Below are 24116 nucleotides of genomic sequence, written 5' to 3'. Positions count from 1 at the left end.
AAGCTATGCGTAGACCAATACGAGATGAAGCTATCGAGAAAGAATCAATGTTCTGACCGTAAAACTTTTTAATTTTTTCGGAGCTAACGCACACCTATTCTGATGTATGTATTTCTACGCTCACAAGGGAACATCCCGAATTGACCGCTGAAAATCCGATTATTTTCCGATTTTGTGTTATAACTCGTGAACTGTAAAATAATGTTTTCACCAAATGATAGATCTATATTAAAAGAAGTAACTTTTGTCTTGAAACTTTTTTTCTATCTCTTAGAGTTCGCGAGTTATAACACCAAATCGGAAAATAGCCGAATTTTCAGGAGTTAATTTCACCTCCTTCGAGTGAATTTGGGCAGCAAACAAAAATTGCGCTGTAATCAGGAGGAAATCCCCTATATATTCACAAAGTTTCAGAATTTTTTGAATTTTCGGGTTCCGGATCTTCCCTTGTCAGAACTCGGTTGGCCTACACGTCAGGAGCTTGGCGCAATGCCCACCACTTCTGGCCCACTCTTGTTCTGCGAAGGCGAGAGCGAGATGGAACGAGAGCGAGTCAGAAAACGTTGAGAAAATGAGCACCGAGGCAGGCCAGTGGTATGGTGGGAGAATACTCCTCACAAAACTCATCGGCCAATATGTATATCTGAATACGACTTTAGAAGCTCGAATAACCGAAGAGAACCTTTGTGGCCCGAGCCGCGCGAGATCGCTGTTGCTTGGCGATGTGTCATCTATTATACAGAAACAGAATTTGTTTATTTTTCATCGTATCAATATGAAAGAGACACCACTGGATTCCTGGCATTCTCCCGGTTATATTGACAGTAAATAATTTAAATCGGACTATTTTTAACGAAACGGGCTTTCACTTCTACAAATAAATTTTTCACGTTATGGTCCGAATTATATCATTTTTGGGGCCAATTTGATCGAGAAAATATGAAGAATCGATTGACATCACTTTTGCAAAGATCTGGTTAGAAATGCATAACTGCAAATTCGTCACTGCTTACAATTAGTGCGCAACATTGTATGGCCCCACTGGTTTCGAGCGCCGAAGCCCACGAAACTCAGCGAGTCGCATGATTGCCAGCGAGAAGGACAAGAGGGGACTTTCCATGGCGACGGAAAATCAGCCTTCTACAGAACTCAAATCGAGAAAGACTTTGCTGACAAACTTTATATTCACGTCAAATAAATACTTTAATAAAATTGTATTTAGACGACGAACTACTGTTGAATTTCGCCAGTTCTTACATATGCCCCACTTGGTTCGGAATTCCTGATCCCAGAGTTTCATGCATTTACCTATTGAAATGTTGCTTCAAGTCATCGGGCAATTGCATTGCTTCTTCTCGTACATATGTACTTATATCTGTTCGCGAGTAGGTGTCATGAATGACGCGACTTTTGTTTCCCAAATAAATTCACCTCTATCAGGGCACTCGCCCTGACAAGGAGACTGAACGATGTGAACCGAGTGCGAGTGAAATAGCGCATCACGGGACACTCTCGGTTGACGACGACTTGAGTCATCCAGTATTGAATACGAAATGTTCACAATTTCTCATTACACCTTGATAAGAGTGTTACCATCCATGGATTGTTGGTGAGTTTATATCAACGAAAATGAGTCAAGACACGAAGCAATTCAGTCTATTTTTTCTTATGAATACATGATTAGGATACACTCTACGTTCACTAAAAATCGACCGAATTGCTCCATATTTGATATCATTTTCATCGAGAAATCCTACAAAATCCATCGGTAATACTTTCATCAACACTTATCAAAAACATGAACATTTTATTTTTCTGTACTGGGTATTTTATCTAGCTCGTCGGTTTTATTGCTCTCAGCTGTCAACGGGCGGTCTCCTAGGGCCCGAAGGTCCTTGCTCGCAGCGAGAAAGCAAAACAGTGGGGTGGGTAGGTCTTTCCCGATAAACTGAGTCCAAAGGCTTCTCATTTTCTCTACAATTGGAAGACTGTACATATTCTTTCTGATGCTTTCGACGATACGCGCAACCATTTGCGTGCGCGGCTTCATGTTGCACGTCAAAAAGTATTCTTTTAATTACAAATAGTAATTCAGTTTGTAACTGCTATTAAATTAGGCGTCATTAAAATCATTCACAGTTCATTAATTTTAACTAATTGACGAATTCATTTATTTTTTAATTCATTAATGCAGTACTCTGGTAAAGAACATCGTAACACGGACCTAATATTCTAAGCTCTAGAATCTACGGTATTGTCAATGTGCACTTGAAACGCGCGCCACTTCACACTATCGTTACTTAGCATTTGTACAAGGTGATTTTCAAGCTGAAGGCGTCAAACGCGATGCTCGCCAGAAGTCATGTGTCTCGCTGAGTTTCGTCGGCTTCGACGTTCGAAACCAGCGGGGCCATACAATGTTACGCACTAAGCAGTGACGAATCTGAGTTTTGCGAAGTTTTGCGATTCCTTATGTTTTCTCGATCAAATTGGCCACAAAAATGATATAATTCGGACCATAATTAAGGAAATTATGTGAATAATTTGTTTGCAGAATTGAAAGCCTGTTTCGTTAAAAAGAGTCCAATTTAAATAATTTTCATTCAAGTCGGGAGATTACCAGGAATCCATTGGTGTCATTTTCATATTGATGCGATGAAAAATAAACAAATTCTGTTTCTGTATAATCGATGACAACATCGCAATAGCACCGGCGAGTGCATTCATATGAAAAGCTATCGAATAACCAATTGCAATCTAAAGTCACTATTGCATCAATACAATTTTATATATAATGTTTGTTCAATAACTGCTTTCTGCATGGGACGTTTAATTATCTTATAATAAGTGTATCACTTTCATATTCTGCTTCAGTGTTTTGCTAATAATAAAATGTCTAACATAACATAACAAACTTCATTTTCTGGAGACATCTCCTCATCTATTTTTATTTTCTCTTTTAACTCCCTACTGCCAACGTAACACATTATAGCATAAGCGCATTTCAAGTAGTTAAAATGTTGCAATGAATTTTCTACGTTTGCTCTACCAGCAGATCTTCCGTTTAAATATGTACAAGTACAACGCAACAGCTGAGAATTTATTTCCACATTCAGAATAGAATATGGAAATAGCAAACAGCTCCCTCTCGCGTTCACCAGGCAGCCGCCGATCTATCGGTATTACCATTTCTGTGTAGAAAAAACCTGCTGTAATACCGACCTGCCAAATCGGCCAGGTCACGTGACGTGTCTACCCCCTTAAGAAGTAAAAAATGTCAAAGTATGCATTTCTCAGGAAAATCTTCACGAAACTGACACCAATCGGTTCCTTGTGTTATCCCGATGAATATGATACTAATCCCGACATAATTCGGACGATAATTAATGAAATAACATATAACATTAACATGCGGAATTCAAAGCCAACTTCGTTAAATATAATCCGATTTGCATGGTATTTGGTGTCTTTTTAATCGGGAGAATGCCTTGAAGCTATTGGTGTCAGTTTCATGTCAACACTATGAAAAATAAAGGAGTTCACTTTTTGAAAAATCGCACGAGCAACCATAGGCACACATGCACTCCGAAGCCGGCGAGCGGCGAAAGGATAATATCAAGTCCCAGAGGGGATTATTGACCTACGAGTGTAGAGCCCTTGCTATACACCATTGGAGACAATTCGCCAAGCTATTCAGTGGCCGCTCAGAGGCAAAGTTATAATGCACGATCTGTACTGAGGCACAGTACTGTAGCTGCCCCCATCCATTCTATGGTTAGCAACGTAGGAGAGCTCCGCGCTCGACTCTGATCCGGCTTACGGAGACACAAAATATCATCTGGCTCTCAATTCGGCTAATTATAGAGGCCTAAATAAGATAAATATGTCGAATAGAAACGAGCAATTCAATCTTTCGTGCAGGATTTGACCACTGGCTCCGCATTTTGGTGGCTGTTGCCAACACGGAACACAGACTGTAATCGGCGGGAAATATTTCTATCTTAGAGAACAGTTTGAATTTTTTAATTTTTAATGCGGATATGTGTGGTGCATCTAGTGAGAAAAACTATAAAACTATAGTTCTATAACGATTTTCAAGAAACAGTTAAAGCAAAACAACCATCTCTTGTCTCTCTTCTAGATGTTTCGCTGCTCCGGAACCACGTATAGTTTTCCCAATCGCTCCCGTTTCCTATACACTCTTGTCGAACCCCAGCTGTGGATCCGCCGATCGATATATTGATTTTCATTTCGCCTATCGTATTTTAAAAATGAGAACGAAAGGAAATGAGTGTGAGTCAGAGGAAATGGGAGCCACTCGTTGAATGACTTTACACACTCTAATTTCTGCGTTATATTTAACCATTTTTTGCGTCGGAACGTTGCGTTTGCAGCACATAGTTTCCTTTGAACTTTTTTCTTCTGACCGAGTCAAGCACGTTGATGTAAGAAAAATATGACATTAATTTTTAATGTTACTAAACAATGTTGGGGCAAATTTTTTTTACAAATTCCACCGATTCGGAGGTGTAGATACACCCCTGAAAGCAGTGACCATTACTTCTGATACACCCATACATATGGACACTTGCGGGTAAAATAATCATGGTGCGCGCGTGTGTGTGTGAGGGGGGTTTTGGTGGACATTCGCAGACTGAACAATCACAGTGCATGTATGTGCCCGTATGAGTGATTTTTGAGGAGGGAATTGTGCACTAAAATTCCGTCGGGTAGGTTTTGATATGTGTAACGTTCTCTAACAAGGTGATACCGTTAATTACAGGAGATTCCACGAATAGTGCGATAAAGAAATGAATTTCAAAAAAACGAGAGTTCTTCTTTTAACAATAATAACAAAATAGTTTAATCAAAAGGGTGATAATTATCATACATTCAGGAAAAGCTCAAATAAAAAATAATAACCGGTAACAATAAAAATACTTCTCATTTTTTTAGATAATGGTTTGAAAAAGATACTATTAGTATAGTATTGAATTTTCTTTCAATTATTAACAATTTCGATACAGTATTCCTTTATAGTATTTTCTACTCGATACGGTCCAGAATAGATTCCGTCGAAATGCAGATAACAGGATTGATGTTTATCTTTCACGTTAGACCAACAAACGTCGCACGCACGATGTTTATGCATCGGTATTCTCAAAGATAGTCCAAGATGCATGGCTAGCCGTATAACAGAGTTTAGTTAATTTCAAGCAGTCGAACGAAGCGATACAGCATTTAATTTTTCTCATTCGGTCTTGTTTCAAAGTGAATTTACTTTTTAAGTGAAAAAATTGTGCAAAAATGCAGGAAGTGACCGATGCATTATACTATGCAATGGATTTGTTGCGTTCACAAGCAGTTATAAATAACGAAGAAAGTACAAATCCATCGGACCGTTCAAAAGTAATGGGAAATGAAATAGCAGAAGTCTTCATTTCAATTATTTCCGATTATGAATTGGTCACTGACGAAGAATTGGTTCCGAAACATGAATTAAATTTTATTCAAGGTGAAACACACGGAGAATATGTTGGCACAAGTAGTGATGAAATAACAACTTCTTCTGAAGAATCACGATCTCGATTACCATCTCCCCAGGAAAAGCATAAAACAGCCCGACACCATGAACACATAATAAAAGCTTGTTTCTTGCACTGATATTTTTTAGTTTTTACTGCATCCGGAAAAGCAACTCGATTTACGTTAGGAAATATTTCCCTTGAAGAAGTTAATTTGGATGCTAACCATGCGTATCTAATCAGTTTTTATAAATCGGTGCTTGTAATTGTTGATGTACAAGTGCATGAACTTTAATGCAATGAGATCTTGTTGTAATGTCACAACCGGTTGTGAAAAGTTCATAGTAGTTTTGGAATCGTGCTATGTAGTTTTTTATTTACCTATATACGTCACAGGGTTGGCAAAGTGGTGTGCATTTTGGAGGTATGATTTTGAATGTACACGTGGATAAATTATATTCGTCAATCAATTTTTGGTCGTATATTGCAGGGCTAGTTTAACCTCCCCAAGAATCAACAATCATTAAAAATTTGTTATTATTCACATATGGATGAATTATATGATTTAAAAGCAATTCATATGTGTCTTTCTGCAATTTACCTGATTTTGTGGAGGCTATATAAACATTATTAAATTTGGTGCTTAACCGTTGGACTTCTTTGACAACCTGTGGTCCAAACGTTCCATTTTTTTCTTGCAGGCATATAAAAACTTTTGGTAGCAGTTTCCCGGATGCTGTTATAGAATACTGTGCAGTATAGGAATGCGTTGCTTTATTTATGTCTTTAATATAGACTTCTGTTGATTTTTCGCCTTTGTGAGATAATGTACGATATATGTTTATACGGTATTCGCAACCGGTTTGATCTGTTTTAATTACAAAATCTGGGTCATATTTTTTAATAATGTCTGATGTTTGTTCTTGGAAAAGTTTTGCTGCTTTGGAGGTATTTTCGAAAGAGTTTCGCGGTCACTATTGGTTACATATTTTGTAACATGCCTGTGTCTTATTCTGTGTTCTTTTTTAAATCTTGTTACCCAATGTTCGGATGCCATAAATGAAAATTCGGGTGATATTATTTGAAATGCTGCCATGGCCCACTGTTGTAGTGTTCGTGTGGTAACAAGATATTTTGTTGCACGAGCTTCAACAAATCTGTCGTACACACATGAATTAATAAATTCATATTTGTCAATTCGACTTTCACCTTTCTTGACTTGATCCGTCCATCCTATCAGTTGCCGCTTATTAGACAGAGCTTTTGTTGTCTTACTTTGTAATGTAGATATCGACCAATTGGTATGTAACTCTGCTAACGCAAACACTTTTTTCTTCATTTCGAAGGGCAGTTTACTTCTTGCTACTGATTCCTGGGGAAATGGTGATCGAGATCGTGATTTTTCAGGAGTTGTTATTTCGTCACTGCTTGTGCCAACATATTCTTCGTGTGTTTCACCTTGAATATAATTTAATTCGTGTTCCGGTACCAATTCTTCGTCAATAACCAATTCATAATCGGAAATAATTGAAATGAGGCCTTCTGCTATTTCATTTCCCATTACTTTTGAACGGTCCGATGGATTTGTACTTTCTTCGTTATTTATAACTGCTTGTGAACGCAACAAATCCATTGCATAATATAATGCATCGGTCACTTCCTGCATTTTTGCACAATTTTTTCACTTAAAAAGTAAATTCACTTTGAAACAAGACCGAATGAGAAAAATTAAATGCTGTATCGCTTCGTTCGACTGCTTGAAATTAACTAAACTCTGTTATACGGCTAGCCATGCATCTTGGACTATCTTCGAGAATACTGATGCATAAACATCGTGCGTGCGACGTTTGTTGGTCTAACGTGAAAGATAAACATCAATCCTGCTATCTGCATTTCGACGGAATCTATTCTGGACCGTATGGAATAGAAAATACTATAAAGGAATACTGTATCGAAATTGTTAATAATTGAAAGAAAATTCAATACTATACTAATAGTATCTTTTACAAACCATTATCTAAAAAAATGAGTATTTTTATTGTTATTGTAGGAGGAATAATAATCACTGATTTAACACTGAGGTATATATGTATATTTATTAAATGTAGTAAGTAAAGAAGTATAAATTCCGGTGTTCGCGCTTGCGACTCGCAATGGTCTCTGCGGCAAGCGGCGCGTCGCCCGGCCACTTTTTAGAAAAAGTGGGAACGCACGGCTACGTCGAGCGTCGATTGTTAATCGACGTCATTTCAGTCGCCGGAAAAATAATGTCATGCTACGCATTTTCGGTCTGCTTTGACCTTGACGCGCGCGCCCGCGTTAGTATTGGACTTCGCGGCCCTACATTATTGGTTATTATTTTTTATTTGAGGTTTTCCTGCACGTATGATAATTATCACTCTGCATCGTGCACGAAGTGCACCATAAAAAAATGCCAAAAAAAATTCGGCTAATGGAGGAATCGATTGATCGCAGGACCGTCGGATTCACAATCTACGCACCAACCCACTTCGCCGCCGCAGCTTCTGTAATAAAGTTTATATCCATTGTATGTAAAGAGGTAGGTAACTTTAATTGTTAATATTGTTGCGAGCACCCTTTGGATGGAATCCAGGGCCTGCTGGTGCTCGCGACTGGAACAAGAGTACAGCGAGAAGAAGGCGATCGGATCGATCGCCTGTCAAGCTGTCATTCGATAGCCAGACGCCATTACGTGCAGACGCATCGATACTTACACTTTTCTCGCGCATTAGAGATTGTATTCGGTTACTTCTGTTCTTGTTAATGTTCTGTTACTCTTACTGTACTGTTACATTAAACTTCCGTTATGCCAAGCCGAAATCTTAACAATATCTTTAAAACCGCCAAGTAACTACGGCTAGTATTCCAAATATATTATTGCGAGCACCGGGTATAGGCCCGTGCATAGCCTGCTGGTGCTGGCAGCTGAAGATAAAAGAAGGTCGGCTCCCTTCAAGAGGAAGATCGGGAGGCCGACCAGAAGACTGGTCTTGTACCGAACGCCGTGGCATTCGGACGTAGGGATTGGGCTTGTAACATTGTAATCTATTGCTGTTGCCCTGTACACCAGAAATATAGTTGCGTCGTGTGTGCGCCCGTCTAATTATTCCACTCCTTTGCGTCGGGGTGGCCGGCGGTGAAAACGCCCCGGCGCAACAATATCATCAGGGACCTGCATCCTATCATCTTACAAATGTTCATTAAAATTCAAGCCGACCACTTGGGGGTCCTTCCCTTGTAAGTCGTGTAAACTTTGACGGTAAATTAATATGATTAAACATATGATAATTACGTAACGACGTATCGGTCGGTAAGAAAGAATATTATTCGATTTCGGTTTCGGCGCTAAGTCGGTGTAGCTGAACGTGGAGATTAAACGAGAATTACGCTCGGTCGGTAAAACAGAATATAAGATCGTTTGACGCTTTTGGTATAAAATAGTTAGAACCGTGGCGTTAATTAATGTGAATGATATAATAATATATAGTTACGATACTAAATCGCTAGTCTCGACACGTAGTCAGAATAAAGTATAATATAAGATATGACGCTTGGTCAGTAGAGATTAAAATGTTTAGTTTTAGAAATTGAGAGGATTACTTCTCTCGGATTATATTGGTTTACTGGTGCCTATCAGCTGGTCCATGCTTTTCTAGTATGGAATTTGAGGGGCTAACTAAAGCGTCCTCGAATGGTAGTTGAGGGGCTAACTAAAGCGTCCCAGAATGGTAGTTGAGGGGCTAACTAAAGCGTCCTCGAATGGAAGTTCAGGGTCTAACTAAAGCGTCCTTAAATGGGAGTTCAGGGGCTAACTAAAGCGTCCTTTAGGGTAGGTTCGGTGTCAGGACCAAGTCTAACTCTCTCCTGCAGGCAAGCCCATATTTATACTCCTCGCTGGAGCATGACCCGCGCCAATCAGTCGCTGCGTGATTACGCGTAATAATCAGATTTAACATCCGGTTCCCGCCAGTCGCGCACTACGCTTAGTTTTATTCGGCGTCCGGTTGAGCGTGGGTTCTGCGCACGCGTGCTTAAGTCGTTCATGTCGCTGAATTGAGTTTGAACGGGCGGTTATGCGCATGCGTTGCGCGTGATTGAGTTTAACTGTTCTCCGCTACGTAGCGTGTTCCTCGTACGTGTCTCAATACTAGTAGAACGAAAACAACGATAAATATGGAAAGGAAAAGAAAATTTTACGGCGGTTAGTAGCGATACGTTACATATGCTCTTGTGCATTTTCTCAAGTAGACGGGTTTAATGTCATACAACGTGACATGTGTGCTTTTCTATAAATTGTCGGAAGAACGTAGTACTGCGTGGTATCGTCGGTCATAATTTCGGATATGTGGGTAAGAATGCGTTCAACACACATGGAAAATCTATCGTGCGGCAGTCGCCACTGCACGCGCCCACGGCTGATTGCCAGGGTGCCATGATACAAGTGTTCCGGAGCCGAATTTATAAGCATCGATAACTAAAAAACGAGGTCTTTACCGCTATTTAGGCCTGTAGAATCTCCCCCCCCCCCCCAGAGGATGACCATCAGCAGTCGAATATCCTGCATACAAATGTATTCGATCTATTCGCTGAAGTAAACTATTTTCTTTTGTCGTTGATGCTCAACGACCTGGAATGACTTTCAGCCATATGGCGTTGAACGCACCTCAAGATCCTCTATTACAAGACACGTAAAAAGATATATCATTCCATTTAAAAAAAAACTTCATACCTCCTGTATACGCTTCCACCTATAAAACAACTACTTTAGCCTTCGTGAATGGAAACAAGGATAATTTCTGGACAGACAAGGTTTATTCGGATTAGGTAGGAGTATATGGTTCGTCGATAGGATGGGGCTACATATTTCGGAGGTCAGCGTTGCGTCTCGTTGCGTTTATACAATTTTACGGGATTCTAATGTGCATGCGGTACTTGACTTCATTCTAATGAAGCGTCCAGATGTTACTCTATACACTCCCGTTCGATTGGCGTCCAGGTATTGTCGCCGAACTCTCCATATCAGATGGACGTCCAGGAATATTCTCCCGTACTCTCCTCTCTTAAAACTCGAGCGTCTAAGGAGATGCTCTGTATTTTCTCGACCGGTAGGCACCCATGTATTATCACCGAACTCTCCACATTGGTCGGGCGTCCAGGAATTGACCCTAGTGCGCTCTCTCTCCAGGTAGACGTCCACGTATTATCGCCAACCTCTTCTGCCGAAGGCCCTAAGCTGTCCAAGAGCGGCCGTTGGTAGTGCCTCCTCCTCTCCCTCAGAACAGCGAAGACGGAAATGCCTTTGCGGGCCTATAATTTATACCCGATCGTAGCAACTATCCGTGGCCTCAGAAATCAACAGACACTTCGTTAAGTGCGAATTTCGCGAGCCGCGGTTCCGCGCCCGCACGTCTCTGCTCACGGGCAGCTTCCAAGCGTATTCGGGAAACTTCTCGATGGTTGGCGATTCTCGAAGCTTTCTTTTCTGAATGCTACACTACTACTTTGGTACACATCAGATTTAGTCCTCCTTGATACCGAGAAACATTTGTCGAAGTATTTTTTTCGATCTTTAGAAGTAACTGAATTACTTGGGGGGCCAGTTTTAAACATCTCACACTGTATAGATACTTTGTATATAATAAACAAGATTATTGGAACGCTTGTAACGTTCTCGAACGAGACGTTGCCGTTAGTTACAGGAGATTCCACAAGTAAAGCGGTTTACTTGTAGAATAGTGGGATTGGTTCGGGGAGCGTGCGATAAAGAAATGAATTTCACGAAAAAGAGTCCTTCTTTTAACAATAATTGACAAAAATAGTTTATAAAGGTTATGATACGACATGATGTCGTGAAATTGTAATATAAATTATAATAGAACGAAAATGGTTACGTCAAGACGTGTTGGTCGGTAAAACAGAATACTGTTCGGGTTTTTTTTTGCTCGCGACGCTAGGTCCATAGAAAGCAAAATTAATTACCTATCGTTTTGTTTGTTCGATCACGAAAATGGAATTTGACGCTTAGTCGAATAATATCTAACGCTTAGTCAAAAAGAAATAGAATTTGACGCTTGGTCGAAAAGAAATAGAATTTGACGCTTAATCGCATAGAAATAATATCTGACGCTTAGTCGAAAAGAAAGAGAATCTGACGCTTGGTCAGAACAGAACGCATTGATTGATATAGGAAAACAAAGGTCACGACACTAAGTCGTTATAGTATAGCATTGAGAAAATGACACTTTGGTCGATTGAATGTCAAGTTGAGAGTAAAGAGAGTTCCTTCCTCTGGGATTGAATAGCTTCCAGTTGCCTATCAGCTGGTCCACGCTTTCTAGGATGGTAGCCAAGGTGCCTGGTCGGACTGCCTCAGTTCGTAGAATGAGAACTTGAGTAGAATCATATGGAACCCAAGGTGCTTCTTTCAAAGCGGCCTCAGGCACAGGAAGGTGAGTTTTGTCGAGGTGCCGGTTCAAGCGCCTCGGAGAGAAGGTTTCGAATACTGGGTGTCTCTAGGACGATCTCTCTGGAAGATCTCTACTGACTGCTGCCGGCGGGCCTATATTTAACACCCATCCGTAGAACTTGGCACGCACCAATCACTTGTCGCATTTTACGCGCACCAATTAGCTTTTCGTATTTTGGTTTACAACAATCAGGCGTTACATTCGAGTTTCACTAGGTGTTCGGACGATCGTACGTTTGTGCGCATGCGTACTCGATCTGTTGACGGTCCGCACTCGGTTCAGTCGCTCTGTTGAATGATACTGCGCATGCGTTCACGTCGCTTAGTTCTCTCACTGGTCGCTACATTGCATTCATCCATACGTGTGCTCGCGTCTTATTGTTAATACAAAATGTTTTAGGCATAATATAACATAATATAAGAATTAGAATTATAAAAGAAAAGAAAATTTAAGGCCACTCGTTGCGGACGTTACACGCTGTTCGGAAGATTTCAGGGATTCGCGTACTCTTAAATTGTTATTTTGCACACTTGTCAGACCACGCCTGGAGCACGCATCAGTTATTTGGTCGCCACGTTGTGTAAAGTGCAAACAAAGGATAGAGAGGGTGCAACATAAATTCTTGTGTTTCGCTGCTTGCAAATCCGGACATAAGATGGCGTATAATGATCACGAGTACACGCCCGTCATGAAGTTGCTTAACTTGAAATCACTTGGAAGTAGGAGGGTACGCATTGCCTTTCTTTTTGTTTTCAAGTTGATCAATGGAATGACGAAATGTCCTCAACTCCTACAATTAATTAATTTTTCTACCCCTACCTTGGAAGAGAATCTTGGTTTCTCTGACCCGGCAAATCGCATTTGCAATGTTCCAAACGCTTTTGGCGAGTCTCTTGATTTTTTCACGGGATCAACCTGTTCCTTTAACAAGGCCCTTGATAAACTTATGTAACCGTGCTGTGAGTGAGTTGATGGTGTTCGAACTGTCTACCGACTCTAAGTATTGTATGCTTGTTTGTTATACGCTTTGTATTGCTACTTTTTTCTTTTTTTTATCTTTCTTGTCCTTTTCTCTGTGTTTCTCTTGTACACTAATGGGATTGTATCCCGTGTATATATATTAAATATAAATATAAATATAAATAAATATTATCCATTCTCACACATAAAAAGATAACTTATTATTGTATTAATTTATTAACTCTCATACCTGCAGGATGCCAACAATTTTAGTAATTTCTTCATCTAGTATATCGTCCGTCTTGAAAAATCTTCTAATGAAACGCAGAATGTTAAGTGGATTCTCCAAAACGACGCCTGCCTTTTCCTTTATTCGCTTGCAATGACTCTCAAAAGACAGTAACTTTTGAAACGATTCTGGATCCGTGATTTTCATGGATAGTGCTTTTATAATATTTATGCACTGATAACTTGGATGCGGATAGCCAAATTCAGTGATAGTGACCTAGAATATTATATTTGCAGTTAACTACTAATATTATGGTAGAGAATATTACATCAACATCATACCATCCTAGTAATTTCGATATTTGACTAAATATTGTTTATACATATACATAGAAAAATTGTTATTAAGGGGGTAGACACGGGTAATGCAGCGCGCTGTATACTGACACAATCTGACCCGAAACATGGGTTTAGGAAATTACGTTGTTTGTCCTTATATGAGCAGATTTTGGGCTGGGTGAAGTCTCATTCGAAAGAGGAAGGTTCAGTGCAGGGCGCCCTGGTCATTGTTCGACGAGATTGTGTTGATATCTAATAATATGAGTGTTCAAATTAGAGAAAAAGTCGACAAAATACACCCGCAAGAATCCAAGTATTTTTAGGTTACTAAAAGAGTTTTGTGACTCAAACGATAACCAGAACGCGTTGCACTGAACCTTCCTCTTTTGAATGAGACCTGACCCAGCCCAAAATCTGCTCATATAAGGACAAACAACGTAATTTCGTGACTGCATTCCCAAATACGAGTTCTGCCATATTAGCGATAATACAGAGCAAGTCACGTCACAAATTTAGTTCAGCTAGTGGATACGAGATGGCGCCTACTCGGGAGGACTGCCAACGTGGAATCATAGCAAAACTGAAGCGTTAGCTGGATACATGTGCCACAGTAAGAGCGTGATGCAGTCAATGTATGCATTTTCGTACGATTGTAGGTTAGGTTACATGCATTTTGGGCATACATTGATTAGGAACTGCTGGAAACTGTATACATTTACTAAATTACCGCTTTTACCGTGACACATCACTTGTAATCTCTGTCGAATTTATGTTACAATTATATGACTACGATATTTGTTTGGGAATGCCATAGTTCCTAATGCCGCCAATCTCAATCTCACCGCAGCACCTCGCGGGCTACGATACAGCGACGCTGGTCGATGATCGAGCCGCCAATCAGCGATACGTCAATTAGCGTGTCGCATCGACGCTCTAAAAGAATCGAGAAGACACGCGAAAGGAAGTCAGCCATTTTCGGCACTCTTTGGTTTCTCGTTGTCCGTAACGGTTTAGCTCACAGTTAGAAAATTACTAAAAGTACCTTTGTATCTCTCAGCCTCAAGTGTATCAAATCACAGTTCTCGACCTCACGGTTTTACTCAGTATCTACGATCTCTCAAGTGTACGCTCACACGCCGCCGATTGATATAATTGAGTGGACGCCACGTGGTTGCATCCACGCGGCCACATTTTTGTATCTCACACTCACGTGTTGCAGTTAATCAGTCATAAATATTATCATTGTGCAGCTTCAACAGTGTCATTTCTCAGTTCTCATTTTGTGTGTTTCAATAAATCAACGAGGTGTCTCACCGAAAGTGCATTGTGAAAGTGCATTAACATAACCTGTCTAAAACTCCTTTCACCTCTCATCCCTTTTCTCAATCTCAAACACCTTTATTTTCGACTTTCCTTTATAACTTGCAACCGAAAAGTTTCCTATACATTCAATTTAAACCACTGAAAAGGGCGCTAGATGAAGTATCGAAACAGCAGTTTTCGGAAGATATTAAAAGAAAATGTAGTATGTCCTCGTTTATACCTATAGGTGTCGATTCACGTGTATTATTTTCTCTACACCTCTTAATATCTTTGCTCCTCGCCTCTTGTGCCTCTTCCGATAATTGCCCAATAGGGATTAAAATTGTCTCTATTACATCTGACCGATGAATTAAAATCATATGGCACGAAGAACGCATTGGGTACCACATATATTTATTGACATAAATTTTCGCCGTATCCATGTAATATTTTTTAAATTTATTTACATCGATCGGTTTTCCCGATGCCATTGCTTGCATAATTATGTACAGTCATTTAATGAAATGTTGATCAATGCCAGTGATTTCAGCAACCTTATTGTAATTTTGAAAAAACTTTCTTGCCGTGTTACCGTCATTTGTATTACCTGCACCTTGTTTTACCGCATCCACAAGTGAACCCAATTTATCGCGAATGCCAGTTTGAATCTGGTGTTTAGTATTCTGACTACTTCTTTTCTTCATCGGTCAATTGTACATTCCATTTTTTAAAAGGTAATTTATATGCTAAGTGCATTCAATGTTTTTAATCCACGCATGGAGAGTTGACAGACCGTACTGATACGTTCTTATCTTGACAAGCTTCTTTACGATTTCTGCTAAATTATTCATTTCTTTTGGAAGTGCATCACATATGCAACATCTTTGAGATGGCGCGGTGCCTGTACCAGCTTGGCGAAATTTCCCGTCAATCATAGTGCATAGCATAGTATGCTGGATTGTGATTTCAATTTTCTCGAAGATTAATTTCTTTGGGTTCAAAACAGAAATTTCTTTTTCCATCCTTTTCATTTCGATGATAATGTTATCAATTGTTTCTTTCTCATGTGAGTATTTAATTGTGCGGCAGTGTTGGGTTGAACATGGGTATTTATTACGCCAAAACTCTATCGGTGTATCATTCGCACGATTCACTATTAAACTAATCGGGACCATACAAAACATGAAAATACTATTATTTTCTAAATTATTAGGATTAGTAAAGATTTGTTTGAATTTATTAAATCCCGAGCTGCCGCCACAACCGCACTCCTAGAGGTGATCCTTTAATTAATGTGAGGTGTGTATATCTTTGAAATAGATGTAGCCGTATGGTGGTGGAAGACCTTAGCCAAAGTAAGCCTTGTAACGTCCCACGGAGACTCAAACCCAGCGTTACCGATAGTCGATAGTGTAGAACTGTACTACATTACCACGAAGCCAATCTATGTTACCGCGCATAAGCATCATAAATACTTTTATAGATAATTTACGATATAAGCGAATATTAAAGGAATAAATGTTATAGGGACTTTAGAAATAATTAAATATAAATACTGATGAAAGCGCAAAACAAAAAAATATATAATAAGCGAATAAAACGCGAAATATCGAGAATTGACTTACTGCGTATGCGCCAGCCCGCCAATTTTCCGGTAAAAAGGAGGCGCACGCAGCACAGCAGGCATTCAAAGCTACATTAGAAAAACAGCTCTTTAGTCGACGAATGTTTAGCCCTAGAGGAAGCTTAATTTTCAACCAGTGAAATTCAGCTCGCTCCGGAGACGGTAGCGGCGGACCTCCAGTGTATAAAAGATACTGGTGCACCTCTTTGGACTATTCATTTTAAAACTATAGAATCTGGCTTCTACAAAAGTAATGAGTTCGCTCCGGAGACGGTAGCTGCCATTCTTACTACAGACATTGCCAAGAGTCTACGAGCTCTGCAATTCATACATATACAGGGTGTCCGCGGGAAGCCTGAACAGCTGGATATCTCCTAATGTATTCGATATAAAAAAATATAAAAATATGGCGTTGCATGTTTCCAGGGGGGCCAACTTATTAGTGCAGACGAATTTTTTTTCGATTATTATTTTAAAAGATACGGTGGTCAAGTTCGGTCTTTTAAATGGAACTATTTTTTTAAGAGGTGAGTTGATAGTGCGTTCCAAGACAAAATCAATAAGCATTAATGTATACACTTGATTTTCACTGGTTTTTTAGATATTGCACTTACAAGTTTACTGATTTTCACTGGAAGAAAACCCGTTGAAATAGCAAGGACCGGGGACGGTCTTGCTGGCGTCATGGGTGGCCGTGCCTATTGAAACAGATACCTACCTACCAAAGGTCTGGGTTAGGAATGGCAGGCCCAAAGGCTGGACAATTCTTTTCCGTCAGAAATGCTACTTACTAATGTTAATGTTTCAAAACGTCATAACATTTACTCAATTTCATCAGTCAGACTCAATTTCCAACTTCAATAGTCTTTTATCATAATATGAATTGCGATAAGCATTAGCAATGAAAATTATATACAACAATACGATACGCAATAATATGAAATAGGAAAAGCGTAAGTAATGAAATATAATATAATTAACGATGATATTGTAACGTTTCTAGACGTGGCGTTGACGCGAGTTACAGGATTTCGGGATAGGTTCGAGTGGCGCGCAATAAAGAAAAGAATTTCACGAACCAGAATTTTTCTTAACAGTGTTTATTCACTAAGAACACTTTCTACGTATACCTATTTAACAAAGTTAATGACCTTTTAGTCACTATAAAAAAATATAAACAATAGTAACGTAAATAATAAATGAATGACGCTTGGTCGATATAGAACGCAAAATAATAGTAAATGACGCTTGGTTGATATAGAACGTAAATAATAATAACTGACGCTTGGTCGTAAATAATAAATGACTCTTAGGTTGCGACTCGTAGTCGGTACAAAAGAGAATGACTATCATCGATATGGCAGGAATTGGCCTTAACAGTTAGGCAATGATAGAATTTGAACGGATTGCTTGATCTGGATTTGTAAGGAGTTAGAATGTTTTATTTAGTGGTTGAGAGAGAGAGTTGTTCAAAATAGCAGCTTCTACGACGCTCAGGTGTTTGTTAAAACAACCTGAGATGAATATTTCCACGGTGCTCAGGAGCTGGTTGAAACTATCTGAGATGGAAGATTCACGTTGTGCAGGAGCCGTTTTATGGGCTACCCAGAATACTAATTATAAGTGCTATTATAAGACTTGTTCGCTCTCTGAATATTGGAGAGATAATAATCTTCTATCGGTCGATGGGCCCATATTTATACCCATTTAGCTCTTCGAGCGCGCTCCAATAACGATTTAGACCGATTCGTAGTTGCACATATCGCAACTACGAATATCTATTGCGTAAGATCCTGCAATATTTCTATGGTACGCTCGATCCGTTCTGCAGCCGATCAACTGATCGACTGGCGATCACGCATGCGCTCGGTTTTCCCCCTCTCGTTTCTACACTCATTCTCACACTAGTTCTATTTGACGCAAAAACACTCTTACATGCTGATAGGTGATACGATAATGAAATGTGAAAATTATTCTAGTGCTTAACGGTTTTTTAAAAAGGGCAAAAGGGCTGTGGCAGGGGCTTGGAATTCGTTACAATATACACTGGTACTATAGGGAATAATAATGACTTACAGTTGATGTTGAAGATTAATAATTCCTTTGAGAGGATTGGCACTGAATTTAGTATGAATAATCACTGAATGGTTTAGGGATCGATATTTGGTTAATTCGAACTACTTCTGTAGGAGAGTTTCCGTAGAAGAGCGCTACGATCTCTGGGGTCCTTGTATTTATAGGCTCCATGTCAAAACTACACAGTAAAATATTACACATGCAATTTAGCACACATCAGAATAGTGCACAGAAGATAGTGCACATAGAATTTAGAACACATGCGATTTATAGTGCAGATACTATTTAGGCCACATGCGATTTAGGACAGATACAATTTAGGACAAATGCGATTTAGGACACAGAATATAGTGTACATACTATTTAGAACACATGCAATTTAACGCATATTTTTTTAGTGCACATCAAGATAGCGCACAGCAAACTATCACGCACAACCATTTTCTCTTCTACGACTGTTTCACAGCCGACGGTATTAGTATTGGTTGGGGCTAGATCAGGGGGCGCGCGCCCGCTCGCGGGCGCGTAAAGCATGGTAGCGAACCGATGTGAGTATGTGTTAAACTCAGTAATTCTAATGTAAAGTTATGTTTTTTGCGAATATCTCGTAAACCAAAGGCGACCACCAAAAAGTTTAAAGGGTTCAGAATCATGACCTTGACAGCAATAGCGATATTGACCCGATCGCGCGATACTTGTAATCGCAGTCTCATTTTGAACATCCCCAAAGTCACATCAATTCGCTACCATGGTTTAAGCGCCCGCAAGCGGACGCGCGATTAGTAAGACTGTAGGCATTCTAACGCCGGTCCTCTGAGGGGAGCGCGGGGGGGGGCGGTGGGGGGAACTCCGGGCGCGGAAGGAGCGGGAAGTGGGAGATTGGCTACGCGCGGAGGGAGCGGGAAGTGGGAGATTGGCTACGCGCGCACGAGCTGTGGAGTGGGGAAAACTGTAATTGTGGAGGGGATCAGTCCTAACCGAGCCGCCGCTACTTATATTTAGTCAAGTATTATTTCATATTTAGAACATTTACTTTTCTATCAAATAAGATATTTATCTAATACTATTAAATCAGTTTAGTATAAGTTACTTATATTTAGTCAAGTATTATTTCATATTTAGAACATTTACTTTTCTATTAAATAAGATATTTATCTAATACTATTAAATAAGTGTAGTGTATATAAACTTTATTAAAATGAGTGACCGTGAGTGTGAATTGCATAACATTTCCGTCGCGGGTGAATTTCACGCGTCGACGTCGACTGCAAGTTGTGCAAGTGAAGGTTTGGTTGTAGAAAAGCTGCGCGTGCCTACGATTGTAAGCGGGAAATATTTCTCGCTGGTCAAGGAAAAATCCAATCGCAAGAACGTTGTCGGGCAATGCCAATTTTGTTCGCTGAAAGACATTAAAATCAAAGGCCAGGTAATATCTTCATCCAATTTCCTGTCACATTCGAAGCGGAAACATTCTGCTGCATTTGACGAATATTGTATGGAAGTGGGAAAAAACCAGTAAAGACCATCTGCGAGTTTTTCGACTGATAAAGAAACGATCTCACAGAAGCAGTTTAAAATGGATATCGCAGAGTTCATCATTGATGCCATGGTTCCATTGGTGGTGGTGGAGAGTAAACGCTGTCGGAAAATATTTTTTAATCAGAGACTTGGTAATAAAGTTAATGCAATTAGTCGCCGTGGACTGGGGAGAATACTGGATAAAATGTATACAGAGGATATGCGCGACATTAAAAACCAATTAGAGACTGTTCCATTTGTCTGCACAACTGCAGACATTTGGTCAGGAAGGCGACGAAGTTTCTTGGGGGTAACAGCACATGGGATTTCCACAAATTATGAAAGGAAATCAGCAGCTCTAGCGTGCCGTCGCTTTGTCGGTGAACATTCCTTTGCTACAATCACTGACTTACTGGAGAGCATTCATGCAGAGTTTGGCTTAACTGAGACCCAAATTGTGTCAACAGTCCCAGATAATGCCAGTAACTTTGCAAAGGCTTTCAGAATGTATGGCCTCAAAGAAGCCTTCATTACAAGGGAAGCTGAAGACGATGGTTTGGATGTTTCCTCCCATAGTTCATCCAATGAAGAACCACAAGAAACCACACCACTGGACAAAGATGTTGCGCTTCCTTTACAGTATGTACTGCTTCGCCATATTCGATGTGCTGCACATACTCTCAATTTGTGTATTACATCAGACATGATACGCATAATTAAGAACGAAGTGCTGTCGGGTATTCATAAAGACGCCATGCAGAAATGTAACCTGTTGTGGAAGGCGGTGATCAGGCCAAAATCCGCTGAAATACTATAGGAAGCAATTGGTCACACATTGAAACGACCGGGCGAGACACAGTGGAATTCCCTATACGATTCTCTAAGACAAACTGAATGACTGACTTGGCAAAACTTTTAGGGATAAAAAATGTGTTAAGAGAAAATGACTTGACATACTTAGTAGAACATATAGAATGTACGGCGCCAATTGCGGAAGCGATAGACATTTTACAGGGAGACAATATTTTCTATGGCACATTTTTGCCATATTTGTTGTCTCTACGTCGAAAATTGGGAATACTGGGGGAAAATGAGTGGAAATTCTGCAAACCTATCAGTAAGTACCTTCGCAACGCGGTGAATTCGAGATTTGAAGACTGTTTGGAACTCGCCACACCGGAGTCACACAATGCCGCGCTGGCCGCATTAACGCATCCAGAGTTTAAGAATGTGTGGTTCCCGTGCATTACCGAGGAGGACCGTGGCAAAATGGAGGATCTCCTTAAACGCTCAATACTTGAGGAAATTAATACATCGTCTGGTCACAAAACTCGCAATCCTTTTTTCTATTCTGGAGATACGAGTTCGCTGGGAAATGCAGAATATGGTTCTAAAGCATCACTTGAAGTTAGTATTTTTTTTTTCATTTAGTAAATATCTAGAGACGCGGTAGCGTCGCGACGCCAAGTACATGAAAGACACCATGTATATGTCGACTGTCGCTATCGCTATCATTTACTCGTCGCACGGCTATTCCAACCTAACCTAAAACTTATTTCATTAATATCTCATCACGCCTGCAATATTTTCTAAATTTAAAGACTTTTTTCTCATGTAAACCGCATATAAGCTTTCGTTCAAAACCAAATTCAATAAAATCGGTCCACGCATGACAGAGATATCGTAATATCATCTCATGGATCAGTCGGAAACAGTAAGATTTTTCTTCTGATTCTGATTCTGATTCTGCAAGCCAAATTTTCGTCAACATAATACGTACAGGGTGTTCCAGAATTGAGGGACATCCGGGAACATGCAATATCCTGATACAAAAACACATTGAAAAGTCTTTAACCGTTTTGGGATCTGGGGTTTCGTTTTTGAGATATTAAGAAAAAAGCCCGACCAATCAGAGCGCGAGCCTTCCGCTGGAGCTTCCGCGCTAGCGTGGTTGCGCGCCGTGCCGCGCTGCGACTACGAACAAGCAAGTCGGCATGCATCGAAGGAAATTGCGTAGAATGACGAATGAAAAAGACGTAACATAAAATCTAACCTTTTGCCATGGTTTGTTTGCCATTTAGAGTGAATAATGAATAAATGATAAATGGATGAAAATCATGTGTAACGTAAAAAGACGAATACACAGTTGCTTTTTTTGTAGAAGAATCGAAAATAATAATTATTTCGAGTGAGAGGATAAGGAACACGTAAAGTTCCTTTTTTAATAACGTACAAACGAAAAGGCATGCAACAGGGAACGAACGAAAAATGATCGTAGTTGGTTATTATCATAAAAATCCGTAGTTCAATAACGGCCAACACTGTTGTTGATAATGAATAACTCTGTTTAAAAACTGCGAAAAAAAACTTACGTACGGAAATTTGGAGAATTATCGCCGGAAATAAGGCATAGCCTGCGTTAAATTTAAAAAATAATAGTCGCCAATAATGTAACTACAACTTACCCTTTCGGAAATTCACCTACAGCTTGGAAACCTGTGTCACTAGGTCACTGAACCGATCCTGGTCATCGACAGACGCGCCGAGAGCACAGCTGATCTCAGGTACACGACACCATCCAAAGTTAAGAGTCGCAACGTCAAGTGCGTCCGTGTTAATGTACCGAATATTCACTTCACTGCACGCCTACTAACACTGATCACTTAATTTATTTTTCATGGAACGTGTTGTTCCTACGTTATAAAAATTGGTGGAAATGAATTTTTACTCGGCGTTCGGAGCCGTAGGTATTCCCGCGCAAATTCTCACGCTGCAGCACTTGCGTCCTCGTTGTTCGGAGGGTATACCCATAACATCGCGTAATACTTTTGAGCAGAGAACATTTCTGCGTCGTGATTGCTTGATGACTGACAAGATTTTTTCCAAGCGACTACTTCTACTCCCAAATAGTTTCTCGCGTTCCATTATGAGTTGAGACCCACTAGGCCAAGAGGCTTCAGGTAAAAAGAGGCCAGCACATTTTCGACACACACGTGCCTTGCAGAAGTGCAAGGAACGGACCATCCTACACTGTTATAAAAGCCCGCGCTCCGTCCTTTTACTGCCAATGTACCCATTGCTTCGAGGTAGGCAGCAGATACCACGTGTTTCGGTTCGAAAGGGTCCGAAGAGAAGAGAAATAGAAAGTCTTCGAATTGTTATAAAAAAAGACATGTTTCCTGTATCCTGTTTCCCTTTTCCGATACCCTGAGTTCACGTCTGCTACGAGGCGGAACCAACTAAGTCATAAATTACTCAAAACTGCGCGTAGTCCCGCCTGCTTCGTCCTACCTTCAAATTAAAGAAGGATCCCTTATCTCTCGAGTCTAAACACCCGCCCGAATTTCAAAACAAAAGCACGCGTCGACGTATTCCGTGCAAGAGATGGTGGACTTGAATTGCGATTAGCCCTAATCTAACCAATCTGCCCTGCATCCCTCCCAAACGGTCACTGTTCTGAAGAGGCCCTCTCCACTGCAATATCTCCTCCCCAAGGCCCACCTCCTCTCGCACGGAATACATCGACGCATGCTTTTGTTTTGGAATTCGAGCACGTGTTAGACACGAGAGATAAGCAAGCCCGATTGGTGAGTTTAGGACCAATCAAACTTCAAGCACACCGTCTCTCGCACGGAATACGTCAACACGTATTGTCCCTTAATTGAGGGACAATCCGGGACATGCATTATCTTGATGCCAGAAGACATCGAAAAGTCCGTTAGCGTTTCACTTGGAGATCGCGATTGTAAAAAGAGACAATGGTGCGCCCGGGCTCACGTAAAGCAACCGCGCGCGATCACAGTCAGCTGACCGTACCGCTACCACCCCATATTTCTTCAGTGAGGTCAAAAAACAGGTCGACAGAAGTGTTCCTGGAGAATTTTACTAACACACTCTTGGCTAATGACATTGTTTTTATAATAATCAGATTTGTATGTTCCAGCTTGTCCTTATCTTGATTATTTGTTGAAAAATTGTCATTGGTCAGTGGAAACCACGAGAATTGAGATATTTCTCATTACATTCGCGTACAGCAGCCATGATGTTGGTGTCACA

General features: G+C 40.3%; 1 protein-coding gene across 2 annotated transcripts in view; it reads right to left on the bottom strand.

The window, feature by feature from the left end:
- Nucleotides 1–24116, bottom strand: part of LOC143367004 (SET domain-containing protein SmydA-8) — a 217464-nt gene that overhangs the window by 158340 nt on the left and 35008 nt on the right. For both annotated transcript variants that reach the window (XM_076808589.1, XM_076808591.1), the window contains exon 4: nucleotides 13224–13478. In XM_076808589.1, the coding sequence (XP_076664704.1) occupies nucleotides 13224–13478 (255 nt within the window). The remainder of the gene's footprint in view (nucleotides 1–13223; nucleotides 13479–24116) is intronic.

The sequence above is a fragment of the Andrena cerasifolii genome, chromosome 3 (genome assembly GCF_050908995.1).
Source record: "Andrena cerasifolii isolate SP2316 chromosome 3, iyAndCera1_principal, whole genome shotgun sequence".
Taxonomy (NCBI): Eukaryota; Metazoa; Arthropoda; class Insecta; order Hymenoptera; family Andrenidae; genus Andrena; species Andrena cerasifolii.
This window is presented reverse-complemented; position numbering and strand designations above follow the sequence as displayed.